This window comes from Parasteatoda tepidariorum, chromosome 10 (assembly GCF_982258835.1).
Source record: "Parasteatoda tepidariorum strain Cologne lab strain chromosome 10, Ptep-v5.0, whole genome shotgun sequence".
Taxonomy (NCBI): Eukaryota; Metazoa; Arthropoda; class Arachnida; order Araneae; family Theridiidae; genus Parasteatoda; species Parasteatoda tepidariorum.
The window spans coordinates 51,462,114-51,488,233 of NC_141764.1; the positions used below are offsets into that span (position 1 = coordinate 51,462,114).

At 25.9% G+C, this 26,120-nt stretch overlaps 2 protein-coding genes across 6 annotated transcripts in view; one reads left to right on the forward strand and one right to left on the reverse strand.

Moving 5' to 3' along the window:
- The window catches only part of LOC107447371 (dual specificity protein phosphatase CDC14C), a 43,064-nt gene extending 31,048 nt beyond the window's left edge, over positions 1-12,016 (forward strand). For both annotated transcript variants that reach the window (XM_043040575.3, XM_016062265.4), the window contains one exon: positions 5,822-12,016. In XM_043040575.3, the coding sequence (XP_042896509.1) occupies positions 5,822-5,861 (40 nt within the window). In that variant the 3' untranslated portion in view covers positions 5,862-12,016. The remainder of the gene's footprint in view (positions 1-5,821) is intronic.
- An 867-nt stretch (positions 12,017-12,883) lies between these two features.
- LOC107447369 (terminal uridylyltransferase 4) overlaps positions 12,884-26,120 on the reverse strand; it is a 101,249-nt gene continuing 88,012 nt past the window's right edge. For all 4 annotated transcript variants that reach the window (XM_016062259.4, XM_016062261.4, XM_043040574.3 and 1 more), the window contains 5 exons: positions 25,578-25,655; positions 22,371-22,542; positions 20,167-20,214; positions 18,897-18,979; positions 12,884-15,101 (listed from right to left, as the gene is read on the reverse strand). In XM_016062259.4, the coding sequence (XP_015917745.2) occupies positions 14,943-15,101; positions 18,897-18,979; positions 20,167-20,214; positions 22,371-22,542; positions 25,578-25,655 (540 nt within the window). In that variant the 3' untranslated portion in view covers positions 12,884-14,942. The remainder of the gene's footprint in view (positions 15,102-18,896; positions 18,980-20,166; positions 20,215-22,370; positions 22,543-25,577; positions 25,656-26,120) is intronic.

The window sequence follows — 26,120 nt, forward strand, 5'->3', positions numbered from 1 at the left end:
CGAATCTGTTTTATCAGTGCTTTCATCTAAAGCAATTGAAAAATAAACATCTTCATTTTGTATAATGGACAATTGCAGCATCTCTTAAATTTTCCAAATTATAGTCATTACTTCTTAAGATTGATTTCCTGATTACGAAAATATAATTTTTAACTCTGACAAATAAATATTTATTTAATTATTAATATTTTAATTTGAGCGAAAACGCCCTCACTCGAAAACGACCGCTGATTGGTGTGACGTCATTAGAGCCTTACTCCTCACGACCTTCCCGTTGTTATTATGTATTTTCTTTCTTCCGGTTTTAACTAGCTCTTCTTTAACTTATTTTTTCCAAATTTTCCCGCGTGTATTTAAATGCGTATTTAGCAGCAAATATTTTGAAATCTATTGCATATATAGAATCAAAATGGAAGAGGGGTTTCAAAAAGCTCAAACGGACAATTTGCCGCAAGTTACTGAAGAGATGATTATGGATTTTTTTCGAACGAACCAATATTTCATTTCGCCTGAAATCAAAGGCATAAAGGCTCAAACGTATAAATTTGTTTATTTATAAACTGTAGCTGTAAATAAGGGCGTCGGCAAGGAGGTGCACTTGCACTACCCTGGATTTTCTTTAAGCAATTAAAAATAAATAGAAAAGCAATTTAGTTATAAAATTTTATGTAAAAAATTGATTAATCAAACAAGAATTGCAATCATACAGAATAGTTTTAATCTTTTTTTTTGTGGGGATGGTAGTTTGTTAGAGGGTTGCACCCCCCTATATTTTATTCTACCGGCGCCCCTGGCTGTAAATAATTTTGTGTGTGAAAATGGAACGGCGATTTGTTATAACACATATAGGTACACGTTAAAATATAGCAAGGATTTAAGTATACTAAAAACATCTTTCCACTTTCATAAAAGTATAAAACTAAACGCTATTCTTACACACTAAATTATTATTACTCACAAAAACAAATAATTATACTTACTCACAAAATTATTATTATAAACGTTATACTTACTCTTTTATTAAAATTATTTTATTAAAAATTAATTTTAATAAAATGTATTATTTTATTAAAAATTAATTTGAATTAAAGTTATTATTTTATTAAGGACCAATTATAAACAACTTTGTAATAATTACAATCAATTTTATTAAAAATAATTTATAAACGATTTTATAAAAATAAATAAGCTATTATTTTTATTAAAAATTATTGTTTTATCAAAAATTAATATTTAATAAAATAAAATTAAAGAAAATTAGATTCTAATTTATAAAAAAAATTAAAGAAATAGTCAGAGGCAAGCTAGTTATAGAATATTTTTACCCTTTCTACTGTCAAACATAAATACACATCTTCAATTTTAGTATATTTTACTTTAACTACACCTGCTAATGTTTTTTTATCGAATTTTTTTATTAAATTTAAAAATAAGTTTTGCTTCATAATATTTTTTAAAGTGTTAAATCCAAGGTGTAAATAATAACATGAACCATTTTGAAAGATACTGGTACATTTTATGAATGATGTATTAAAAATCAAAAAGATTTTTATTACATTATATTTTAAAGCGTCTAGTTATGCAGATAGTGTGCATATTGAAGGATTTAAAAAAATATAATAGTTTTTATCCCTATTCTGTAAAAAAAAGAAAAAATTAATGTATACTAAATTTTATATTAAAATAACTATTTCATAATTTAAGGTTTCCAGAAACTTTTGGAATTTTTACGGAAAAGAAAGATATGAAATAGCGATTAACACAAACTAATATTACATGGACATAGGAAAGCTATAAAAAACTTCTTCTTCTTTATCGACACTATGGCCTTGGGGAGGCCAGGTCTGTCTCAATTGGTTGTTTAGTCTAATAAGATTCTGTTTTTCAGTTTTTAAATCATCTTTTCCACACATATATATATATATATATATATATATATATATATATATATATATATATATATATTTAACTTCAGATCAGCAAGACAAACATATGGGGATAATGCTATAGGCTATGGGCATTTTTCAGAAAATTCAGGATTTTTATTCTCATCACGCTTCATTAGATGGCACCATCTTTTCCTTATCTCAGCTTTTCTTGGCACATCAAAAAATATCTTTTCAGGAGCTGTGGAAGTTGTGTTAGTGCACATAGGCACTATACAGTACTTATATTTACTTGATGAAGACATCAAACAGCAATACACTTCGATTTTAAAATATATTTTTAAAAAAACAAACGACGTTCAACTAGGCACGTAAACAAGCGTTAAATCACCAAGGAGAAAAAGTGTAAACAAACTCGAGTCAGGCTCGAATGGCGTCACTTTCTTAAAAGTCACGTGACTTCCTTTTTAAACTGAAAACGAAAGTACACGATTTTTAATTGCTCTTAATTAAAAAAGTAGCATTTTTTGGGAGGTAAAAAGATGTTTTTCAGGACTTTTCCATCATTCTGAATTCATTAAGAACATAAAAAAAATTGACTGTTGCTCTGTTACATTTTGCGCTAATTCGTGCTGTCGATCTGTTACAGTTCTTCTTGAAAGAGGTAATTGTTTGTATTTGTCGACATTTCTTGGATCTAACATACTCACTGCTTCAACAATACATTCTTTAATTATTTCAATGTCACTAAATGGTTTGCCCCTTTTTCCAACTATATGTGCTATTTTATACGTAACAGCAACTGCAGCGGAATTTTGATTTACAAAGGCACTAAAAGATGCCTGCTGATGATGCTTCTCATTTTTCAACTTTTGAAGTGCAGCTTTTCGTGATTCACCTTCTAAAGCGAAATATTTATGTTCTTTATGAGTCAAATAGTGTTTATTTGCATTCGCTTTTTTAAAGTATTTAAAACTGTATTGCACAACAAACACATCATTTTATCTTTCTCAGCAGTAAAGAAAAAATCTAGCTCCCATTCTACATTAAATGTTCTGTTTTCATCACCTAATTTTCTTCTCTTACTATTTGACATGATGGATAAAAAAACGAATATCAAATAATATCTTTAACAACTGTTATAAGCCGTGTAACTGTTATAAGCACGCACTGTTAACTACAGTTTGCTGAAGATCGCAACAGGGAAGCGTTGAGAGATGCGAGTCAGAGAAGCCAAAGCAAGGCGTGACACGCAAATGGGAGATCTGAAACCAACAAATTTTGTAAATAGTATTTTGTAATTTTAATTTATTTTCAAATTACACAGAACATTATTCGTTTCTTTTAGATATGTAAATTACATAAACATTGTGGAATTTTCAGTAAAGGAATTTGTGGAATTTTCAGTCTTTGGCGGGTTTTTTCGCGCAACTGTCATGGCGTTGATGTACAATAGTTGTTTTTTGAAACGAACTCTACCATTTTGTACTAGGTGGCAAAGGGCCGCACAAGAACCTCGCGGAGGCCGCATGCGGCCTCGAGGCCACAGGTTCCCCACCTCTGCTATTGCCCATAGTTGGAAGATGTCGAGAGACTTTAAAAATGCTCAAGAACTGTTGCAGATAGAAGTGAGAAAGCTGCCAAGAGCCAAGTGCATGTCCCACACGTTGGTGGAGCACCTCAAAATAGTGCATAAGGTTTTTAGAAAACCAGTTGCCATTGTGCAAGTTATTAAAAGACTATCCAGCAAAAAAAAACACCTAATGCTGGAGGGAAATGAAGTCACTGCTCTGGAAGATTTTGTCAATGCCACAAGCTTTTGTCAATGCCACAATTTTTATTAATTGTGTTTTTACAATAATAAAATTGAAAGGTTTTCAATGTTGCAGTTTTATTTTATTGTGAAACATTTAAAAATATTACTTCTTTTAAAAATTCATTCACATATTATGTTATTTCTTATTTTGTATTTGCAAAAGAAAGAGGTAAACAATATTCTCCAATACCTTTAGTGAAAAGTTACAGAGTAAAATTAGTAAATTGTAGTATTTAACTAAGCTTTTGAATATCTGCAAAAAATTATTCATAATCAGAACAACTTTGTCAAAATTTCTGTGGACTAGGAGTTGACTGTAAGGGAGTTAAGAAAAAAACAACAATACATTTGAATAGAGGAAGGGGTACTGTGGATTTATTTCTTAGTTTTGTCGTTTAAATTGTTAAATCGATATAACCTAATATCGTGATATAAAAGGGTTGATTATATCGATTTAAGACATTTCTATATCGTCCAGCCCTAGTGTCAATGTCTACACAATCAACAATGAAGAATACGAGACATAACATTAAATAACCAACTTATAAGCTTAATATGATGATGGACGCAAGACAAACAAGACTCTCATGATGATCATAAGATAATGATATGTAGAAACATCATTTGTAATATATGTGAGTTTTATTTATACCAATGCTGATCTACATAAGATTAGTGCCAACACAATAAAACCAAATTAAACTACTACGATTTTTCATAAAGTTAAAATAGAAGTTAATTATAAGAAATTATGATGTTCCATCTGTCAACTCTGTTCCCTGGTTTAAGAAATTGTTATTTTTGACTTTAATAGCAAGTAAAATTATTTCATAATATATTTTTGCCCCTGAATAAGACCGACATATCTCAAATATAATTATAAAATTTATTCCATACAAAAAGCGGGAAATGATAAAACCAGTTTCAATAAATCAGCAAAAAGTCGGGGTATTGATTTTCATTGTGTTTGTGTTCGAAGCGTCTGAGTTTCCCCCGCCCAATATTTAGTATTATTGACTGTAATTTGTATTATTTTAATCAAGTTTATTTTTGTTAAAATTCTGACTGTAGTTTAGAATGATTTTTTTCTGTTGTGTATATTCGTTTTGTTAGTATTGAAATTTAATTTTTATTATCAAATATAAAAAGTGGAAAAAAACGTATTTGGATAGATATTAAAAAAAAATCATAACACAACTTTTCACCTATCTTTTATGTTTCATTTTAAACTGAAAGGTGTGCAAAGAACAAAACTTAGCTAAAATTTTAGTTTCTAATTTCTTGCTGTTTTGTGTTAGATATATAATACAGGGGATGGATAAAAATATGGAAACACTTCTATACTAACACATTTTTTTCCTAATTCTCAAGAAATACTTAGAGAATTATTTAAAAATAATTATTTTGCATTAAGTTAACACAAAATAATAAGTAACTTCATCATTAGAAAATCACTAGAAACTTTTAAAAATTTTCTAGGTGCTTAAATTGGAACTTTTTCATTAGTTGCCAAGTACGATTCAGAATAAAATTATGAAAAATTCTTTTTTTAATGTTTTCCGAGCATGCGCAGTATTAAAAGACTGCCTTAAATGCTCATATCTTCCTCACTCCTTAAAGAATTATTTTCAAATTCTGAAATAATATTTTTGTTATTAATTAAGAATTACTCTGAAAATTTTTCTAATTTTATTGAAATTTTCTACAGTTATAGTAAGAAGCGTAGGCAAAAGAGTTAGTTTTTTTTAAGAATATAAGTATCCATATCTCCATAAATATTTGAGCTCAGTTTAGGAGATTTTGCGCAGTTATTGCTATATTTATTTTAGTGTACAGTGATCAAAAGCACTCTTTTTCGTTCACAATTCATTGCCCTTTTGTCAAATCTCTGAAAGCTCTAAACTTTATTCATATGTATGAGAAATTGCATAACCTAAATACTTCTAAAGTTGTAGAATAATTCTGTAAGTATTTCTGCAGAAATCCGAAAAAATTAGTTAATATAGAAGTATTTCCATATTTTTGTCCAACCCCTGTATTTGCCCGCAAAAAAATTGCATTATGTCCTTTTACTAACTTGTTACTAAAATTACTGACTTGTGTTTATTGTTTACCACAGCAAAATCACTCCTTCTCGAGACGATACTACAGCAAGATGACAGATAGCAAACAGAAATTCAGCACAAAAGAAGTCTCACCAGTTAGAGGAGAACAGGAGGATTCCCACTAAAAAGTTAAAATCGACCAGCTTAGAAAGGAAAGCAACAAATTCTTCCGGATGTGCTGAATATTCCTGCCAAAGTATGGCTCATCAAATGCACCAAAAAAGAAAGCAACTACCAGCAAGTTCATCATTTTTGACATCTGCACCTTTTACTCGCTCTCAGTGTCGCAAAGGCACTTGTAGTTGTGAAATAGTGTGGAATAGCATATCATTAAAATAAATTATTAACATTTTTATATCATATGGAAAATTTATCATTTTTAAAAAAAAATTATTTTAGAAATTTGAATGCTTTAGTATTTATTGGATGTAGATTGTAAATTTCAATGGTTAGGGTTATTTATTTAAAAATTCAAGAAATGAAATGAACTTGGTGGACTTATTAGAGATGCTAGTTTTACCTATATATTAAATGCACTGAATGACTTGTTGATTTAAGAAATTTAAATCATTTTCATTCTATTGGAATGAAATGGGTAATAAAGGTAGGGGTGTCTCTCTATGACAAGATTCATTGGTTCCAGAAGAGACATTTGCTTTAGAAAGTATTTCATTCTATGGAGGTTAGATATCTTTGCAGTTATTTGAGTCAGGAAAAAATTTTAATGTAAAGAAATAAATTTTTTTCTTTGTTTTAATAATAGTCTTAAAATTAGGTTTTATGTCAGAAAATTGAATTTTAAGGTTTGCAGCAGCATTAAGTTTACTTCTGAATTTGTTTTTGGTTTACATTTAAATAATAATAAAAATCGTTTAGAATGGTTATCAGAAAAACAGATTGCCGTATTGTTAAATCTGGTTATTTCCTTTGAATTGAAAAGTTCATTTTGAATTACTTATGCATATTATAAAAATGCATCTCTTTTTCATAATTTATGCAATCTATTGTAGTTTGAAATATATATATATATATTTGGTATTTGTTTAAATAATTCATAAAAAGAACCAAAATGTTAAATAAATAATGGATTGATTCGATATAAATATAATTACAGGTTTACAGGGAGGTTGTTAGTGTGACCCTCCACTGAACACTATTTGGAACAGCTTATTTACATAAATGTTACAGTTTTAGTGTGTGTAATAAGTTCAAAAATATATAGTTATGAGTTTTAATTCAAAATGGAGTTAATACATTTAAATGTATTAAAATCATTAAATATGGAAGTGGCCAGAGCCAGATTATACCTTTCGTAGGCCCTAGGCATAGCCGTTTTTGGGCCCTCCCTCCTTTCCCCACTCCTCCCCTCTTTTCAAAATATATGCTAAAATTTTCTTGCATATTTTTTTTAAACATTTTTATTAATATGGATTTTAATTTACAAATTTGTTTATCGAACTTTATCTGCAATGCCGACATACTGCCGATATTGCAGTTGATATCGATAATACCATTATGACTAGTTCGATTGATAACAATGTAAACACTTAACATCAAGAATATATTTGTCGATTCTTGGACCAAATGCAGAAGGAGAAAGATCTTTCTCCAGAGAATCAAGATCGTTTGGCATCGCTCGCACTTATGTCTATTGAATACGACATTTTGCGTAGTTTGGAATTCGACAGCATAATACGAGATTTCGTTGAATCCAAAAATCGCAAAAAAAGTAATATCATAAGATTCTGCAAAATAATTTATTAGCGAAAAATATTATATTTTTATTTGTATCTTCATAATTTTGTGCAAAATACACTTGTTGTTTTTAAAGCTAAATTATTTTTGTTAACAAATTTTTTTCTCCCAAGTTTTTTGTAGGCCCCTGAATTTCGTAGGCACTAGGTGTGTGCCTATAGGTTAATCCGGTCCTTGGAGTGGCACGTTTGATCTTCATAATACAAGGAGAATAAAAGGGTTCTTTTTTTCTTCACATAGAATTCTATTATGTGATATAGATTCCGATATAGTATGTCAGCGGTTCTAGCAATAGGCATTTGCAAGAGCACATTGGTTTCACATAAATTCCAATAAAATCTATCAATCGTAACGTTCTTTAGAAAAGACAGAAATCGAAAAAAAAATGTTTGAAAATTTGTTATTAAGAGGATATTTATGTTTTTTAATATGCTGATTAAAAATTTTTAGCAGGAAGAAATTCCGTATAGAAAGACTCCATTATAGGAAGACTACTGTAGATTAAATAATTTCAGAATAAATTTACTTACAAATTTTTGGCAATTTTCTTTTCAGTGAAAAGAAAATTGACGAGATATTTTATTTAAAGTATCGTTTTTTAAATCTTGAGTAATAAAAATAAATGATTGGACATTTATTATATTACTAAATAACTTCAATATTCTAAAATCACTGCTATCACAAAATTAAAATAGAAAGTAGTATGTTCATTTTTCTTTTATTCTGCACTAAATGAAATTCATTCCTTTTCACATATTTTTACCGCTATCTTTACTTATAAATTTTAAAATATAAAATTTACTTGGCTTAAATTAGGGGTTTATTAATTTTACTTTTACTAGCTGCCATGAATTGTATCATTAATTTATGAAATATAATTCTTGTTGATATTATTTTTGTGCATTTTTATGAAACAAAAAAATGAGATATTTTATTGAAACTAATGTCAGTGGCGTTGATGTTATCTTGTATGTAGTGTTAAAAATCATTAATAATAGGAACTATTATTATATCTTTAATTTTGTATTATTAAATATGGGAATTATTAATTCTACATTACTCCTATTTTACTAATGAATATGGGGATTATCAACATTACATTACAACTATATTATTAGCACAATTATTAAATCTATATTACTCTAACATTAATTATCTTGGGTATTATTGTAATATATTATTTAAATATATTGCTTAATTATAAATAAATTTCATCACTTTTTTTGTAATCAAGCAATATGGGAGTTATTTATACTATATTATACCACTATGATTACTAATTATTCCTTTTGACATGATCTTTCTTGATCACAATACTATTAATCAAGTGTATAAATAAAATCTCATATCTATATTATTGATAGTTCATTACTTCTATATTAATTAACATGATAATTATTAAATCTATATTACTCTAACATTGTTAATTAATGTAGGAATTTTTAATTTTACATTGCTTTATTATTAATCAATATGTTAGTTATAAATACTACACTACTTCTATATTATATAACTATAATTATCAATTATTAGAAACTAAATTTATTTTCACTGAACCTATTTTCCGCTATTAATGAAATTCCTTTCGGCATGATCACTGCTATTAGACCAATAAATTATTTAATTTTTGTTTTATGTTATATTAAAAAAAAAAATTTAATAGTTTTTTAATAAATTTATTGATTACTGGAAAAATTGAATGACATACTTGACTGCAGGCCATTTAACACATGATTAAATAATATTTTTAACATTTTCTTTAAACTAGTGATTTCGTAAAAAAAAATTTTAAAAATAAAATATTGAAGAAAATTTACTTTCTGCTTACCAACTCTTGAGTAAAGCTGAAGAATATAAGCAGGGGAAAGTTAAATAATATAAATGTTCTAAAACTCCTTGCAGCAGACGTCAAAAAACTGCAAGTATGTGGTGTTACTTTTTAAACATGAGTTCTGAACTTTGTTCAGAGCAAAACCTTGTTGTTTTTCTACTTAGCAAGCTGTTTTATTTTTTTTCTAATGTTAATTAAAAAAGATATTGCTCTGTGTGGAAACTTATTACTAACTCATGAGATCTTTCACTATTAATTCTGTTAGTTATGTAAAAGCTTTTGCTGTATCTGCTTTTTCCCTTTTTTATTTATATCTTGACTGAATTGCAGATGTGTGCTAACTTTTAATACCTGTACTTGTTGCTATTGTTATAAGTTGTTGTAAATAAAATTTCCATTTTTAAGATGTAATTTTTTCTATATTCATCTCCTTCTACCCATGAAATTGTTAGTCGCTTCTTGAGCAATTTTTTTTAAAAATCTGTTAAATAAAGAGTTAATGAACCAGTTTTTGAAAGATATTGTTATTTATCATTTTTGTTTTGATTAAGAGACTCTTTATTTATCTGATTTATCAAATTTTATTTATGATATTTTCATTCTAAGACAAGTAATTAAAAACTGATCAAAAAATTTAAGTTTTTATCTTATATCATTCTCTTTTGTTGATGTTTTCTATATTCACTTTTTATTTTCATTTATTGAAAAATTTAATTTTACTTGTATTTTGACATAGAATTAGATATGGATAAAACAGAATGTATACTTTTAACTAAATGCAAGTCTTTGATTACTCTTTTTAAGTAATAATTACCAAGTAGTATAAAGTCATATTTTAGTCAATTCACAAGGTTCATATAGTTTTTTTTTTTATTATTAAGAATTTAAAAAAAATTTCAAATTTAAATAATCTTTTGTGTACTATTTCATGGGAAAGCACTGCTGTAGGGCATCCAAATATATACATAAAAAACTTTTGGATTGGGTTTAAGAAATATAATATAGAATAATATTAATAAAAAAATTTCTTCCTCCATTGGTACAGAAACATACTAGGTTCAAGCAACATATCACAACCTAATGAAATATAGATCTGATATTACAAAAGAAATGCATTCTTTTAATGGCATGTGCAGTTTAATCATACATTTATAAATTTTTTACTTATGAATTATCCCTTTCCTGATGTATTTTGCACTAAAATATTTGAAATTTTTTAAAGCTTTGTAATTACAAATCAATGCAATCTGTTAGGTTACATAAGTCATAAATTTGAAATCTGTTTAGTTGAGAGCTTTGCTGCTCAGTTTAAACAGAGCAAGGTTTTAACCATATGTTCTAGCTGTGCTGTTTCTTTCGTTTGCTTGAAATTATTGATGTAAAATTTTAAAAAAAAATTATTTAAAGCTTTTTAAATTTATTAATTAGTATCTAGTGAACATTATTTATATTGCAATGCTGAATTAATTTTTTTAAATGTAAATTACTAATTTGCTCTACTCATTATATTATATAACTACTATGTATACTACTTACTATAAATAAATATTGTATGAAATATATATATTTGAATGCTTTATTTTAAAATGGGAATTCAGTTATAATTACCTCTAAAATAAACCAGTGATGAACTCTCATGTGCTGTTATTTCTTATTTTATAACCCATTAACAGGCACATTTTACCATGCAAGTAATTAGCGGATAGATTTAAAATGAGAGTAAGTTTTTGAAAAATAATGAAAACTATTACTAGATGGGACTGTAAACCACTTTGGAATTGACTTACAGAGATATTCAGATAATCAGGATCTATATATGCAATGATGGAATTCAAGCTATTCAACAATTAGTATCACTAGGCTTTAAAAAAATTTCAGTATGTTTTAAAGAAAAGAAAAAAATTTTTTATTGAAATGTAAATATTTGTTTGTAAGAATATTTATTTTTTTTGTGAAATGTAATAGTAATGATTTTTTAAAAAGTTTTTTTCTTTTTATGTAATTTAAACTTAAGTACATACAATTCCAAGTAACTAATGTTTTAATTTCCTTGATTGTACATAATAAAACAGTTTGTCAATCAAATGTTTCTCTAAGGCAGTTTTATTTTATCAAATTTAAATATCATCAATGCAAGTAAGTTACTATCTCATCTAATTTTGTGTTGTTTTTCTTGTAGCTATTTTTTGAAGTGCTTTACGCTTTATTTATTACATAATCTTGCACATGAGGGTTTGAAGCATATTTTTCATAGTTAATTGTTGAATAATTTAAAAGATCAAAGTAATTGCTGTAAGCAATTCAATAGTCACTTTAGTTAAACTATATTGTTTTTATATTTTTGTTCTTTTTTCATGTTTCTTTTGGATATTCTTATTTTATTCCTATTTTTAATGCATTTATTAAAGACAAATATTTGTACATTTCAGTGTGTGATTATATTACCTATTGAAAGTGGAATTCAATCATTTATTATTTTGCTTTTTTTATTACTTTTTTATTTGTTGACAAAAAATGGCAACTGTAATTTGTTGTTGTAAGTGTTTTAAACTCTGTTGTATGTTAAATATTGATATTAAATAGAAAAAAAAAAACAATAAAATATTTAGATTTGTTTATTTTATATGGTTTATTTTTATTGTCTGTCTACATTTACAGTGAATGTTAAGTAAGAAAAAAGTTTAATACAATAAAAAACATTTAATATTTTGTACAATTTAAAATTATAATATTTAGTCGAACTTTTAATGAATATTAAAATGCATAATTGAAAATTACAAACAGTATTTATTTTTATACTATAACCAAAATAAAAAATTGCGATAAAAATTCGTTTGACGGAATTGATTTTCATTTTCTAACAATAAAATCAGCAAGTAAACAGTTATCTTAAAGGAAAAATACTAGATTATGTATTTATTTGGCAAAATTGATAAAAAGAAGTCTCAAAACAAGGAAAAAATAGCCTATAATGAGATCCACTGAGCATGCAAATGAATTAAATTGGACGGAAATATCAGAGAGGGCAAAACTCAAACAGGAAGCATTAAAAAAAGTATTGGAGAAAAAAAAAACTGAAATTTTGCATGAAAAAGAGCATTGAATATACTTGTTTTTTTAAAAATTAAAAAAACTGCTGCAAAAATTTGAAAATCTGGCAACAGGATGATCGAATTTGGGTCAATATTTTTCATAGCAGTATAAATACAACTCCCTTCTCCCCATTAATTAAGACATACAGATTTATTTTTATTATTTCAGTAGGATCATTGTTAGAGTTTAAAATGTCAAATTGGCATAACTTTTGCAGTAATGGCTAAGAGCGGCTATGGCTCATTGGTTAATCCAATGAGTTATTGTAAAGTACTGAGTTTAAATTATATTGTTTTTGCTGCTTGTGCACAATAAAAACTCAATGTATAAATTGGCTGATAAAAATTAAACAAGAAAAAGGTGTTGCTAAAGAATTGTAGCAATAAAAACACAACTATTATTAATATAATTGTATTTTAATAATCATGTTTTACAAAGTGCTTAAAAATAAATTTGTTAAATGAAGCTTATCTTATTTTAAAATAAATAAAAAAATTCAAATACTTTTAATTAAGTCGTCCTATACTAAATTAGAGTAGATACACAATAAAGAGTAATATTAAGTCAATGTATGGTAAATTTTAATAAATGCATGTATACATGCTAATACATTTAATTTATAAAATAAGAACTCAATATCGTACAAAATTTATAGTTAATCAATATAATTAAAAAATAAATTTTCACTATAATTATTTTAAGAATTTTGGGAGCAAATTAAATATATTTTAAGATTTCATGTAATTTTGAAATTTCATTTTTAGTAATTGTTTAAATTTTGACATTTAACAACCATAATTATTTTCAAACTTTAAGAAAACAATATTCACATAAACAAAAAAGTAAAAATGTGTAAGTATTGTATTTATAAATGTTTATACAAAAGTCTTATGTTTAAATACATTGTTATTAACAGATATTGAATAAATCTTTAGATGTGAGTGCAATTAAAGAAGTATTTTAAAATATCTATTTTTAGATACACAATTAAAAAAAACAGAAAATTGGTAAGTATAAATAATAAAGAAAATAAATATTGAATTAAAGGATTCACATATTTGAAATATTCATCACACATTATATTACATTAACTCATTGGCGTGAAAAATATGAATAAGCTTTTACTATTATGCTCATAATATTTAAAAAAGATTTCAAAACATATGCAGAGAGCCAAATTTAAATAATTTTTGTTAATGAAATAAAAGTTTTAAATCTTGTAAAAAATGCAATCTAATCAAGTTATAAACAGAAATGTCATTAAAATGTTTTGTAAAAAGGTGGTGAAATATCAGAAGCAGAGGAACCAATAATAATCTATCTTAGCAAATAAAAGTAGCAGAATAGTTTACTCATGTTTTAGCAATAGCTACTTGATGGTCAATTGCAAACTCTTTTCAGGTATGATCACTTCTCTATACATTAAACTGTTTTTTCTCTCAAGTATTTATTTATTCAATAATTGTTGCATTTTGATGTTTCACTGAATTATAGTGTTAAAAAATCACCTAAATTGATTACTTAAATTGATTTATGCATTAACCAAAATACTTTCTTTTTATGCATTTTTTTTTAAATTTCAAAAATAAAAATATATCTAAAAGAGTTAAAAAACAATTATATTAGAAATCAAATAATATTACCTGTAAATATATTATATAACTTGATATTATATTTTAATGGAAGAATTTTTTACGTTGAATATATTAACACTAGAAAAATAGAGGTAACAAAATTACATTACTTTAAAATTTTAATTTCTAAAAAAAATTTGAGATTAACACAATTTTTTCATAACAATAATAAAATATCACAAATTATCTAGAATTGTGAATTTCAGAAGTTCAAAATTTGAAAAGAAACATAGTCTTTTCTGTCATTTTCACAATTTTATAAATATTTAATATTAAAGTTACTCATGAATCATAAAGTACATTTTTTTACAAACAACTTTCAGAACAGAAACAAATATGAACAAAGAAATAGGTAATGTCTTGAAACTTGAAGAAGAAATGTTTAACAGTTAAGACCTGAAACTGTTTTGTATCAATTTTAAGGTGATATTTACTATACAATCAGTGTTACTTCAACAGTATATAGAAGTTAAAGATAGATATCATTGGTCGACATACAATTAAAAAATTGAAGCGAGAAAAACATAAATGCTGGATTTATGTTAAGAAAGCTAAATTTAAAAATAAATTATATCAAATTATAAAATTTTTGACTAGTTTTTCTAAAAGTAATTCAACTATGTTTATATACAAAAGATATTTTACTTAGAAATGTGATTAAAAAATAAGCATACAAAAAGAAATGTATAATAAAATTCGATAACATGCTATTAAATTTTTAAACATATGTACAGTTTTTACATAAAAGGCTTCATTTGAAAAAAAAAAAAGAAATAAATGAAACTTTTTGCCATTAGTTACAGTTCATATCATTTATATAATTTACACTTTATTTCTATGACTGAAATAAAATTTTCCACGTGATTGTTGTTGATTTGACTTTTTACATTTACTTATATCATGTCCATAAGCTCCACATAATGAACAATCTAAATCTTTGATGTATTTACCAGTGAGGTTCATTGTAGAAAAGTAATGGCTCTAAAATATAAATGAATAAAATATATGAAATAATATTTAGGAAGTTTTTAAAAGTTAAAGTTATACAAAATGTAAACTATATAAAAATTTCTAAATAAGCCATAGCCCCATTTTTAAAATGATGCCAGCTAATACATAAGCACTTTCCAGTATCTCAGGAGTTGTAATTCTAACAAAACTGTTGTCAACTCATGTACAATTTTAGGCCACATGGAGTTTTATCATTGAACTGCCATTAAAAAGCAATAACATAAACATATTCTGCATTTATCTGCTTAATAGCAAGGCATTTTAAGACATTAATGTTAGATTTCATGCTTTAAAAGAAAAAAAAAGTAATGTGAGCAATATAAAAAATAGAATAAATTAATGACTTTTGATATAGTGATTGGATGATTCAGCAATGATATTTAAAAATAATGTGCAATTAAAATTTAATTTTCGATCAATTCTTAAACTTTGGTTTAAACCCTTTGAGGCACACGAACATAAATTTTCATATTTTTTTAAAATTGAGAAACTAATTATGATGCTTAGGATCTAAGAATGGGAAAATGACATTTAAAAAAAATTCTGATTCATTGCACCACACAGGGGGTGGTGGTTTCGGTGGTTAACCAGTGTCCACATAGAACATTTTCATGTGGAAAAAAAAATATTATCTTTTTTAACTTTTTTTACAATAAATTTTCACTTTTCAGAAATCAAACAATAAACTTAAAGTACTAAAACTATTTATATAATTTTAAAGACCAAAAAAGGCTTTAACAAATATAATATAATACAAAAATAGTATATAATAAAATATATATTAGTGAAAAATAAAACGCATGAATTTCAAACACAAAAAATATTCTAAGTAAAATATAATATATATTATACAATATCAGGATAAAATAAATAGTACAGAAATATATAATAATAAAAATAAAATGTATAATAATAAATATAAAATAAAATGAATTGATTATCATTGAATTGAAATTGATTATCTTAATTGAAAATCAACAATATAAATAAATAATAATAATAATAAAAAATTTAAATTCTTAATTTTTAAGACAAATAAAATGCAGAAAAATTTTAATAGTAGAAAATAGATATTATAGCATCAACTAAATACGACTGTTCGCTTATTCAAAAAGAACTCAAATGAGCAGAATTAACTTGTTTCAGATAAGAAATTTGAAGTAATAGACTTTATTTTCAATAGAAATAGATAAGAGACACATTGCTCCCCATTTATAAGCCCCATGAAGAAAAAACCCTAATTAATTTTTACCCACTTCACTATCTGAGTGAAGGAAGGGGGAAAAAGACTCGTGTTGGTGGATATAATGTTCTAGGGGCACAGTGGCTTCACTCTGAAACCAAAAAATATAAAGGTAAAAATTAAATACTTTTCTGAGGAATCTTTATTGGGAAAAATTTGTGTGTCAAAAGAAGCTCATAAACAACAAATCTGAGTGATATACTTCAAACTTTTTTTGTATTTTATTGAGTAAAAAAAAAAAAACTTGTAGTAATGAAAAAGGGCCTTGAAAACTTTTTATTTTTTTCAAAGGAAGATATAATTTAAGTGTAGTGCTGCTATCTGGTGATGTTTAGTAAAGTTAAAATAATACTTTAATATTATTGGTTTCGGAGATTGACCTTTGTGCCGCTAGGAATAATTTTTTAAAAAGTGCGGTTTCGCTGTCGTACCACTGTGCTTCAAAGGGTTAAAATTAAATGATTAAAAATAATGTAAAAATTTGTATTTTTCACTTACTATTCAAATATACAATAAAAAATTTTAAAAACTAAATTTAGATTAAAATTACCATTTTATTAACAATATGGGTAAAAATATTTTCATAATAAGAATGAAATATGAAAATTCACCAAAATTTCAACTGCTCTCCTGACTAAACTATAAAAACTGTATATTAGGATTCTATTTTTCATATAACAGCTACTTCCATATTTTATCTCTTCTCCTTCAATTATAGCCTGATTAAAGACTACTTTATCAATTCAATACGGATATTATAAAAGCTAAAAATTTATGTATTTTAAATCTTTCTAATTCTAATCGATACAATAGTCAAAATCATTTACAATGAGAATGTAAGAACAGAGATGATTCACTTGTTGAATCATGGACCTTGTTAAAACCCAATCAAACAAAATTATCAGAAATAAAAGTTGTTAGAAAAAGTTTAAAAATAACTTACTATTTTTAATTTTTTATTCACACAGTTAGGAACAATGTTTGAGTGCTTAATGATAAAATCGCTAAAATTATTTGACTTTCTACATACAAGATATTAATCACTAACATAGCTGCCAACCTTAGGGAGTCAAAAATTAGGAACACTATATATGACAAAATTATACGCACCAATTACGAAAGTAAGACAAAATTTAAACTATCTAACTAAGAACATTAATAAAAATATATGTAAATACCTTATGTAAATTAGGAAAGCAAAACTATAAGCTCTATTTTTTGAGGAAAATTTACAATATCAATATCTTATAATTAGGAATACCAGTATAATGGTTTAAAAACTACCTTTACTTATTAATATATAATTATTATTCTCCAAATAACGAAACACAGGTAAATAATAATATGCATCATAAACAAATATTTCTGACGCAAGCTTTTTCATAGTGTTTAAATACTACAATGCATTTTTCAAAAAATAATAATAACATATCTCAGTAGAAGTTTAAGATTCAATTCAGTGAAATGGTCAGCAGCAGCTATTGGAATAGTGTTTTCCAATAAAAAGCTACTAAAAATTAGTTCTACACAATGATCACAGGAATTGGCGATTAGAACAAAGGATTGGTTAAAAAGCATAAATATTGCAATTTTTTGAAAATTCGGATATTTTTTTATAAAAATATTGGATTTTCTTTAAAATTTAGGAACGAATCCGAAAAATTCTGAACAGTTGGCAGCTATGCACTAACACTTATTGATTTCAGAAAAGTTTGCAATTTCTTAGCTTACATCAAGTCTTCTGATGTCTAATAGGATGGTTTAATTGTTTTCTCCTCATTACCATCAGATTCTGCATTTCTCAAGGGACATGCACACAGACACAAGAATAGCAATAAGCGTACAATCTATTTAATTGTTTGCATTGCTGTAACATATGTCAGTTACTGCAATGCAATATGTTGCAGTTGGGTGATTCATGGCAAGATATAAAGAACATTGTGAAACTGGATAGAATTTGTGAACATATTAATATAAATAAGTGTTTTTTGTAGTGAATGAAATTCTAACAAACAGTCAAAAATTATTTCCTACAGTTTCAATAAAATAATTTTCAAGAAACTTTGTATTGAGTCATGGAAAATTTCTTGTTGAATTCGAATTACGTTTATAACAACAGTATGTTAAATAGTCTTTTTAACTCTAAACTCTTATCACTTTTTAAAAATTTCTTTTTTAAACCTGTATCTTGTTAAACCAGAGCTCATAATAAATGAAATTAACTGTATTATATTCACAATATAAACTTTGTTAATGTTATTTGACACGAAATATACATTAAGCATTGGTTTTCTTTAAAACTTTAACTGGTCTAGAACATGAAGTAGAAAACAACATAGTCTTCATAAACAGGATTTAAGAACTGATATTCCAGTATAAAAGTTTGGTTTAAACCTAACCATATTCCCATGCATTTTAAATTATATTAATGAATTCCATTGAATTTTAAACGTTTTTTGAGTATAGCAAATTAAAAGAAATACTTGGAAGAAAAATTTTTTCTATATAAAGTGAATACAAACCTTCAAGTTAGTGACAGATTTTGGCTTTTCTTTACCAAATAGTACTCTTGCTCCATGGAAAATTCTCATTATTTCATGTGCCTCTGAAATAAAAATTCCATTGAAATTTTAACTAAAGTAGGAAAAAAAATAAGAGAACGAATAATTTCCTATTTATATAAATGCTTTTAAAAGTTCCCTTAAAAAATAAAGCTAGAGTAAAATTTTTATAAAGAACAACATTTTTATAAAATGAAAATATTTTTTAGGGCAAGCTTTAAAAATATTTTAAAGATAAGTCCAAGTACTTTTTTCTAAAATAATTTTTGGGATATTTTGAATATGAAATTACACCAATAAAATAAATGCAAATTAAAGACTTTTTGAACATATTATAAAACACTCTCGGTAGTTTTGGTATAGTTTTGAAAAACTAAAAATTAGTAAAATGCAAATTGTAGCACTTAAACAACTCAAATATATAGTCCTTGTCAAAAGTCTGAACACATATCTGTTTTTCAAGAAATTTTCAAACAGAAAACACCATATTGATTCAAAACTCTGTTTCATGAACTTGTTTTTAAAATAAACACTAGTCTTTATTTCTAGATATATCAACTTGAGAATTTTGTTTAGCCACAAATAAAAGAGTAATAAAAAGACACTGAAGTTTTTATGCTTTGTTTTCAGATGCACAGGATTGACAACATTTTGCAGTATTTTAATAAACTCATTTCATAAGTTTTATTATCACGATTGAAATTACATACAAACTGGATTTATTTAACTGGACTATTCCTTCATGTTTATCAATTGAAATATCAAAAATATCTTAAAATGTTAAAAAGAAGAGATGGGAATTAATAATCACTATATTTTTTAAAGAAAAATATATTGTGAAGAAAGTGCACTTACAAAAAAAAAACGTGCATAGGGCCCATTTTTAAAATAAAACAATTTATAAAGGGTCTTTTTTATGGTAAAATTATCTCTAAAAGATCCTTTTTTATGGTACAAATAATTTATGAAGGGTAACACAAATTTCTCCTTAACAGAACCTTGTTCTTATACTAAATTCAATCCTACTCTTACAAAAGGTATAAAATGAAAGCATGCTAACTAAAAAACACTGTGTCAAAAAGATTAAAACAGAAAGCATAAACTGAAGCAAAAAACAATAATAAAACACAAAAAGTGCAGCTTCTTTCACAATTTTTTTTTGCTCAAATCTATGTAGCATTAAGTATACCGTAACCTCCTTTCAGAGAAGCATATAATTAGTAATACTAACTTTCATTTGAGACAGCCCCTCCCAAGTTCTTGTCATGAAGAAAGGGATCTGAAAAAACAAATGAAATATGTAATGCAAACCATGTTATTGTAGTTTTACTATTACATTTGCATATGACATGTGCAATTAACAATTTAGACAAAAAGTTTACTTTTATGATGCATACTAAATTTATAAAAAAAAGTGTTTTATAGAGTTGAACAATATTAGAATTTAAATATGATGTACAGGTAATACATATAATTTACCATATATCCACATTCAGTATTACTCTAACATTCATTATTACTCTAATACCTTCGGAGACAAAATTTTGAAATTTTCTATTTACATTTATATATGTATTATACACTAAAACATGGTATAAATACAAAATAAGAAAATTTTTTTAAATGAAATATGTGAGGAAACTGGCCAACTTTTTTAGAAAATCACATATTTTTCTCAAAATTTATTAATCTTTTATCATTCTTGCTTTATAAGCCTCATAAAAATTCAACTTAGAACTTAGACTAAAGATTAGAAACATTAATATTTAGATATTTTACACCAAATAGAGAAACTTATGAGGTAAAAAAGGTCAAAAATGATGATTAATTATTTTTATTTTAGCTGCAAAACAAAAACAAAAAATAAATAATAATAACAATCATTTAATCTACTAGTCCGTAGTCTACTCCCAAGACATTATGAATAGAAAATATTCATTCAAAATATAAAATATTTTGAAATAAAATATAAGATGATTATTTTAATTGAATTTAAAAACTTGTAATATAACCATTAACCAGTTATGAACTCTTTCAGCAGCCCTGGGAGATAGCCCAGTCTGCCCAACTTTAAGAATGGCCCTGCCAACATTACTATTTTACACATTCATGGCACCTAAAATAAAAGCTTTATTTTTTTTATTACTTACCGTGTATTCTAGTGCAGCTTTACAATATTAGATTTACCATAATCTGAGTTAAAAGTTCAACTCACCAAAAGAAAGATTAAGTAAATACTATATAGTATCACTTAAAATGTGACTTGCAGAATTTACCATAATTTTTCTATAGATAATTTCAACCAATAGAAATACGTTATAAAAGAGTATCAATATAAGAAACATATGGTTTCATATACCTTTTAAAATACGAAGTAAATGACGTCATTCCCATAGGTTGCCAAATTATTAACACTGATTTTATTTGTGATAACCTAATATATGAAACCAAAGATAAACAATTCATAGATCTAATGTTTGATTGAATAGAGCTGCAAGCTACAAAATCAGTCATATTATAAAATATCAAATCCCACGGAGAAGTTTTTTTCTCTCGATGTAGTAAGCGAACCGGTCGTGCCAACTGTGTCCTAGAATGTATATACACTAAATTTGGTGAGGATTGGTTTGGAAATGAGGATTTGTATGAAGTACATACACACATGCATGCATATAAACATTCTGCTTTATTTATATAGATCACTCATTCGTCTAAAATTTTTAATGTTAAAATTAAAATCCAACATCTTTCACTAACATAGTAAATCAGATTTTAAAAAAGGATGGTGGCAGCTTACCACTTGTTTTTAAAACTTCAGTTACTTTTACATAACTGATATATTACCCTTTACAGCAACTTAATAATTAAATAGTATAATGCAGCATTTTTTATGTAATTGATACATACATTTTGTTTAGATTATGCCATTTACTTTTTTAAAAAAATGTATTTATGTGAGTAAATTACATATATACTAAATAAAATTTTAATTTAATTTAAATTATATTTAAAAAAAGTCATTTAAGAATCTTATTTGTTAAAGAAATCTGAAAAAAAAATCTGTATTCCTAAACAAAACTTACACAAGAATTCATAGACTCATTCATAGAAAAAAAATCATTTTGTGTTTCGAATGAAAATATTGATAATTCAAAATGTATCACAGAAAAAAGATACTTTCTGCAAATATTAACTTTGTAAAATTTAAAGTTAATTTTAACAAATTTCTAAAAGAAAATGGGAATGCACATTTTACTCATTTCTTAAAAAACTATATATAACATCACTGTAAAAGTGTACCAAACAAATATTTAAAAAAAAAAATTTTTGAAAAAATTCATAAACATGCATAAATTTATTTTAATTACATTTAAAGTATGCCTTAGGATTCAAATTAGGGCACATAAAAAATGAAACAGGAAGAATAGACATTACCTTGGATATTAAACAATCGAGCATATCGTTCAAGTGTAGAAGCAGATAAAGGTTCCTTTTGGATTATTGTAATTGCGTTACTCAGATCATACTGCAGATAAAAATCCAAAAGACCCAACCACAGTTCAGCAATATCAGTTTCGTTATGGCAGGCATATTCATATCTCTCTCGCTATATTAATATCAAAAACAATACAAAAAATGCATTAGAAGTTTATATAAAAATAAACTCCTACTGGAGAAAAATGCAAATATAGAAAATTTTGATTTCTTTTGATTTATATTTTTTGTCTTATTAACGGTTAGCACCCTTTTTACCAACATGCTACATTCAAATAATATGTATTTATATTAAATATTGTAAATTTCATAAACATGCTTACATTCAAATATTATGTAAGCATGTTTAGGCAATTTTAGACAACCCTTCTCTGCTTGTCAGCAAATATAAATAAGCTAATTACACATGCCACTAGGTAAGCAATTTACCTACGGGTAAATAAGAAATTGTAATATTCCCCTATTTGCTGCTTTGGCATTTACTTTTACTGCAGTAATCTTAGAATTTTAAGAATTTTTGCAGTAATTTTAAGAATTTTAACATTAAATTCAAAATAGGAAATAACTTAAGATAAAAAAATTATATTTTGATTGATTTTATAAAGCTTTAAAATTCTATAAATAAACTTTTTTTATCTTTTTCATTTACCCAAATATAACTTATTATATAATTTAACATTTTTCCAAGTGTGATTTGTTTCTCACTACTACTTAAGAAATACGAAAATAAAGCGGATTTTTGAATGCTACGTAAACGCTGCTCATACTCTTCTTCCCACTTTATCAGCAAATTAAAGAAAAACTTCCTACTTCGGTTATGTTATATTTATACGGCCCTCAAGTTGTAAGATTCTACCATTAATTGAAAAGTTTTCAAAAAATGAAGCTATTTCACCAATACTTAAAAACAGAGCTCGAAAAACCACGCGTCCTCGGCGGTCAAAAATTCCCCGCATACTGGAGAACATACTGGACAACAAATTTCTCGAATCCAGCGCCCGCGCGGACGGCCATTTTTCCGTTAATGTTCGTGATACATTTTCAATTTTTGTTATCTTACAAGAGTCTAGCTCCTCACTTCTATAATGACCCTCTAGTCTCGAAATACAGCAACATACTGCGCATGGTGGAATTGATGTTTTCTCTGTCTGGGAGTACTGCAGCGGTTGAAAGGGGCTTTTCAGCAATAAACTTACAAAAAAACACATTACTTACTGGTCTTAAACAAGAAGCGTTAAACGCATTTATGAACATCTACCTAAATGGAAAACCTCTTTCAGATTTCTGTGCAGAAACCCCTGTAAATCATTGGCTTAATTGTGGAACTGGCAAACGTCATATTTGATTCATTTAAAAAACGCAGTACCATCATATAAATTGACATGATAATTGACAGATAACTTAACCTTTGTTATTTAAATTATTTCATCAAAGAAATAAATTATTTCATAATAGAAATACTAGGTTTTACTATTAGTAACCTAGTATTTCTTTTATTACTGTATAATGTAATTCTAGTATTTGTAATCCTAGTAACTACTAATTCATTGTGCAATTTTTATAAATGTTTGTAATAAATAAGAGAAAATTATACTTATTTAGAAGCGACGGGTTAGTTTCAAAGGAGGACGGGTACATTGTTGGACAAGCCGTCCTCGGGGACGGGTAAAATTTCTGAGTTTTTTCGAGCCCTGCTTAAAAAGTCTATTAGCTACATTTTATATATTTCTATCCATAAATTATTGATTTGTCATGGTTTGTACAAAAAATTGTTCCTAAAATGTTAAAAATATGAATACAATACACAATAACCAATATTTATACATTAAAACATAAAAGTTTCTAACCACTTAGAAGCATCTTTTTTAATAAATCTGCAAGTTGGCAGGTAGGCTTTTTCAATTAAAAATACCTCACAAAATAACAGGAATTTTGTTCTGATAAAATTAGGTAATGCAGAAATAAATAAAAGGTAGGTAGGAGTACAATTAATTTTTATAATTTTTTTTTTTTTAAAAAAAAGATAGTACATCAGTTAGATATCAGGGTTAAGTTTTTGATGTCGAAAACTAGTTTTTGGCCCGATAGAGGTAAAAACTGCAGTTTTACTAGTAAAAACCATCAAATTTTTCCCCTTCACTTTATGGTACAGCAAAGAATAATTTAACAGTCTTCTTTACAAATAGCAATTCATATTGATATTATAAACATAAATATTTACATAATTGTTTTGATATACTATCAAATATAAACTATTAAAAGTACTTACACTTTTTTTTTAAATCTTGATTTGAACTAAAAATTGAAATTTTGCTCCTCATAAAATCTTAAAAATATGTCTAAAAAAATGTGCGTACTTAAAATTTTATTTTGTTTTTGATATCCATTCTATATCTATACATTTTACAATAGACTTGGAAACCTGTATATAATCATTTTATTTCAGCTTTGAAACCCGTATATAATCATATTAACCATGTATTTTCTGCCTTCCCTATTTTCTGCCCCAAACAGGAGTCAAGAAGTTTAAAAAGTGACTCATCTCTTTAGCAAAATTATTAAATAAACTATGGTGATTTTCCCTTTGACACACTTCACTCACACCTCATTTAGAATTTGAGAAGGTAAAAGGTAGAGAAATATTCAAGCATGTGTCAAAACAGTCTTCAATTACTGATTTCTTCATAAGGAAATTAGTATTATTTTGTATGTACATAATAATTTTCACTAGCACTGTTTCATATTTATATAAATTTGAATGCCTATAATTTATGATACTAACACCAACAGCTCTAATTATAATTATTAATAGATTATTAAAATGAGTTTATTCCTTCAGAACATTTTATTATGTAAAACATGCCATTTCAAAGAAAATTTCATAGAAACATAGGATTTAAGATTTACTAAAACACTCCCTTTAAAATTGATTAAACCTTTTATTTAAATATAGTTTGCTGAAACCAATGTTATTTCTTTAAGCAGAGCTCAATATATGTAGCTTAATAAATGCTAGTTTCAGTTATCTAGTATTAATTTACTCGCATCTTTTCTTTTTTTTAAATTTTTTTTACATAAAATTAGGTTTATTTTATTCTCATTTAAATAAAACTAAGTGTATAATACAGCATAACATCAACTACTTACCAGTTCAAAAATATTTTCACTCAACCAATGATTATGTTTTATCACCTTCTCTGGCAAAATAACATTATCTTCAAATTCCTATAAAAAATGTAGCATTAAATTTAGATAGACAATAAAAGTTTCGAAAACAATTGTTTTTGTAATAAAAAGTTACCTTAAGAGTACTAAATCAGTGTGGCTGATTTTTCTGAACTGATTTTATGAAATTTCCCTAATTTTTGAAACTGGTGACATAAATATTTTGATTAATATTTAAGTTATGCCTTATTCTTAAACATAAAATGCACTATACTAACAAAATGTAAAGGTGTTAATAATAGTACATGTTTTTCACAGTAAAAAATATTTATAAATTCCATTAAAGTTAAAAAGATATATATTTAAGAAAAACTACAAGAACAATTTTAAAAAAAATATCTGACCTTTATGTACCTCAAACTCAAATTAATTCCTTTTCAACAAAACTTTTATGTATTTTAGAAAAATTCCCTGATATTTCCCCAATTCTCTAAGACTGATAAAATTTCTTGACCTTTCCCTGTT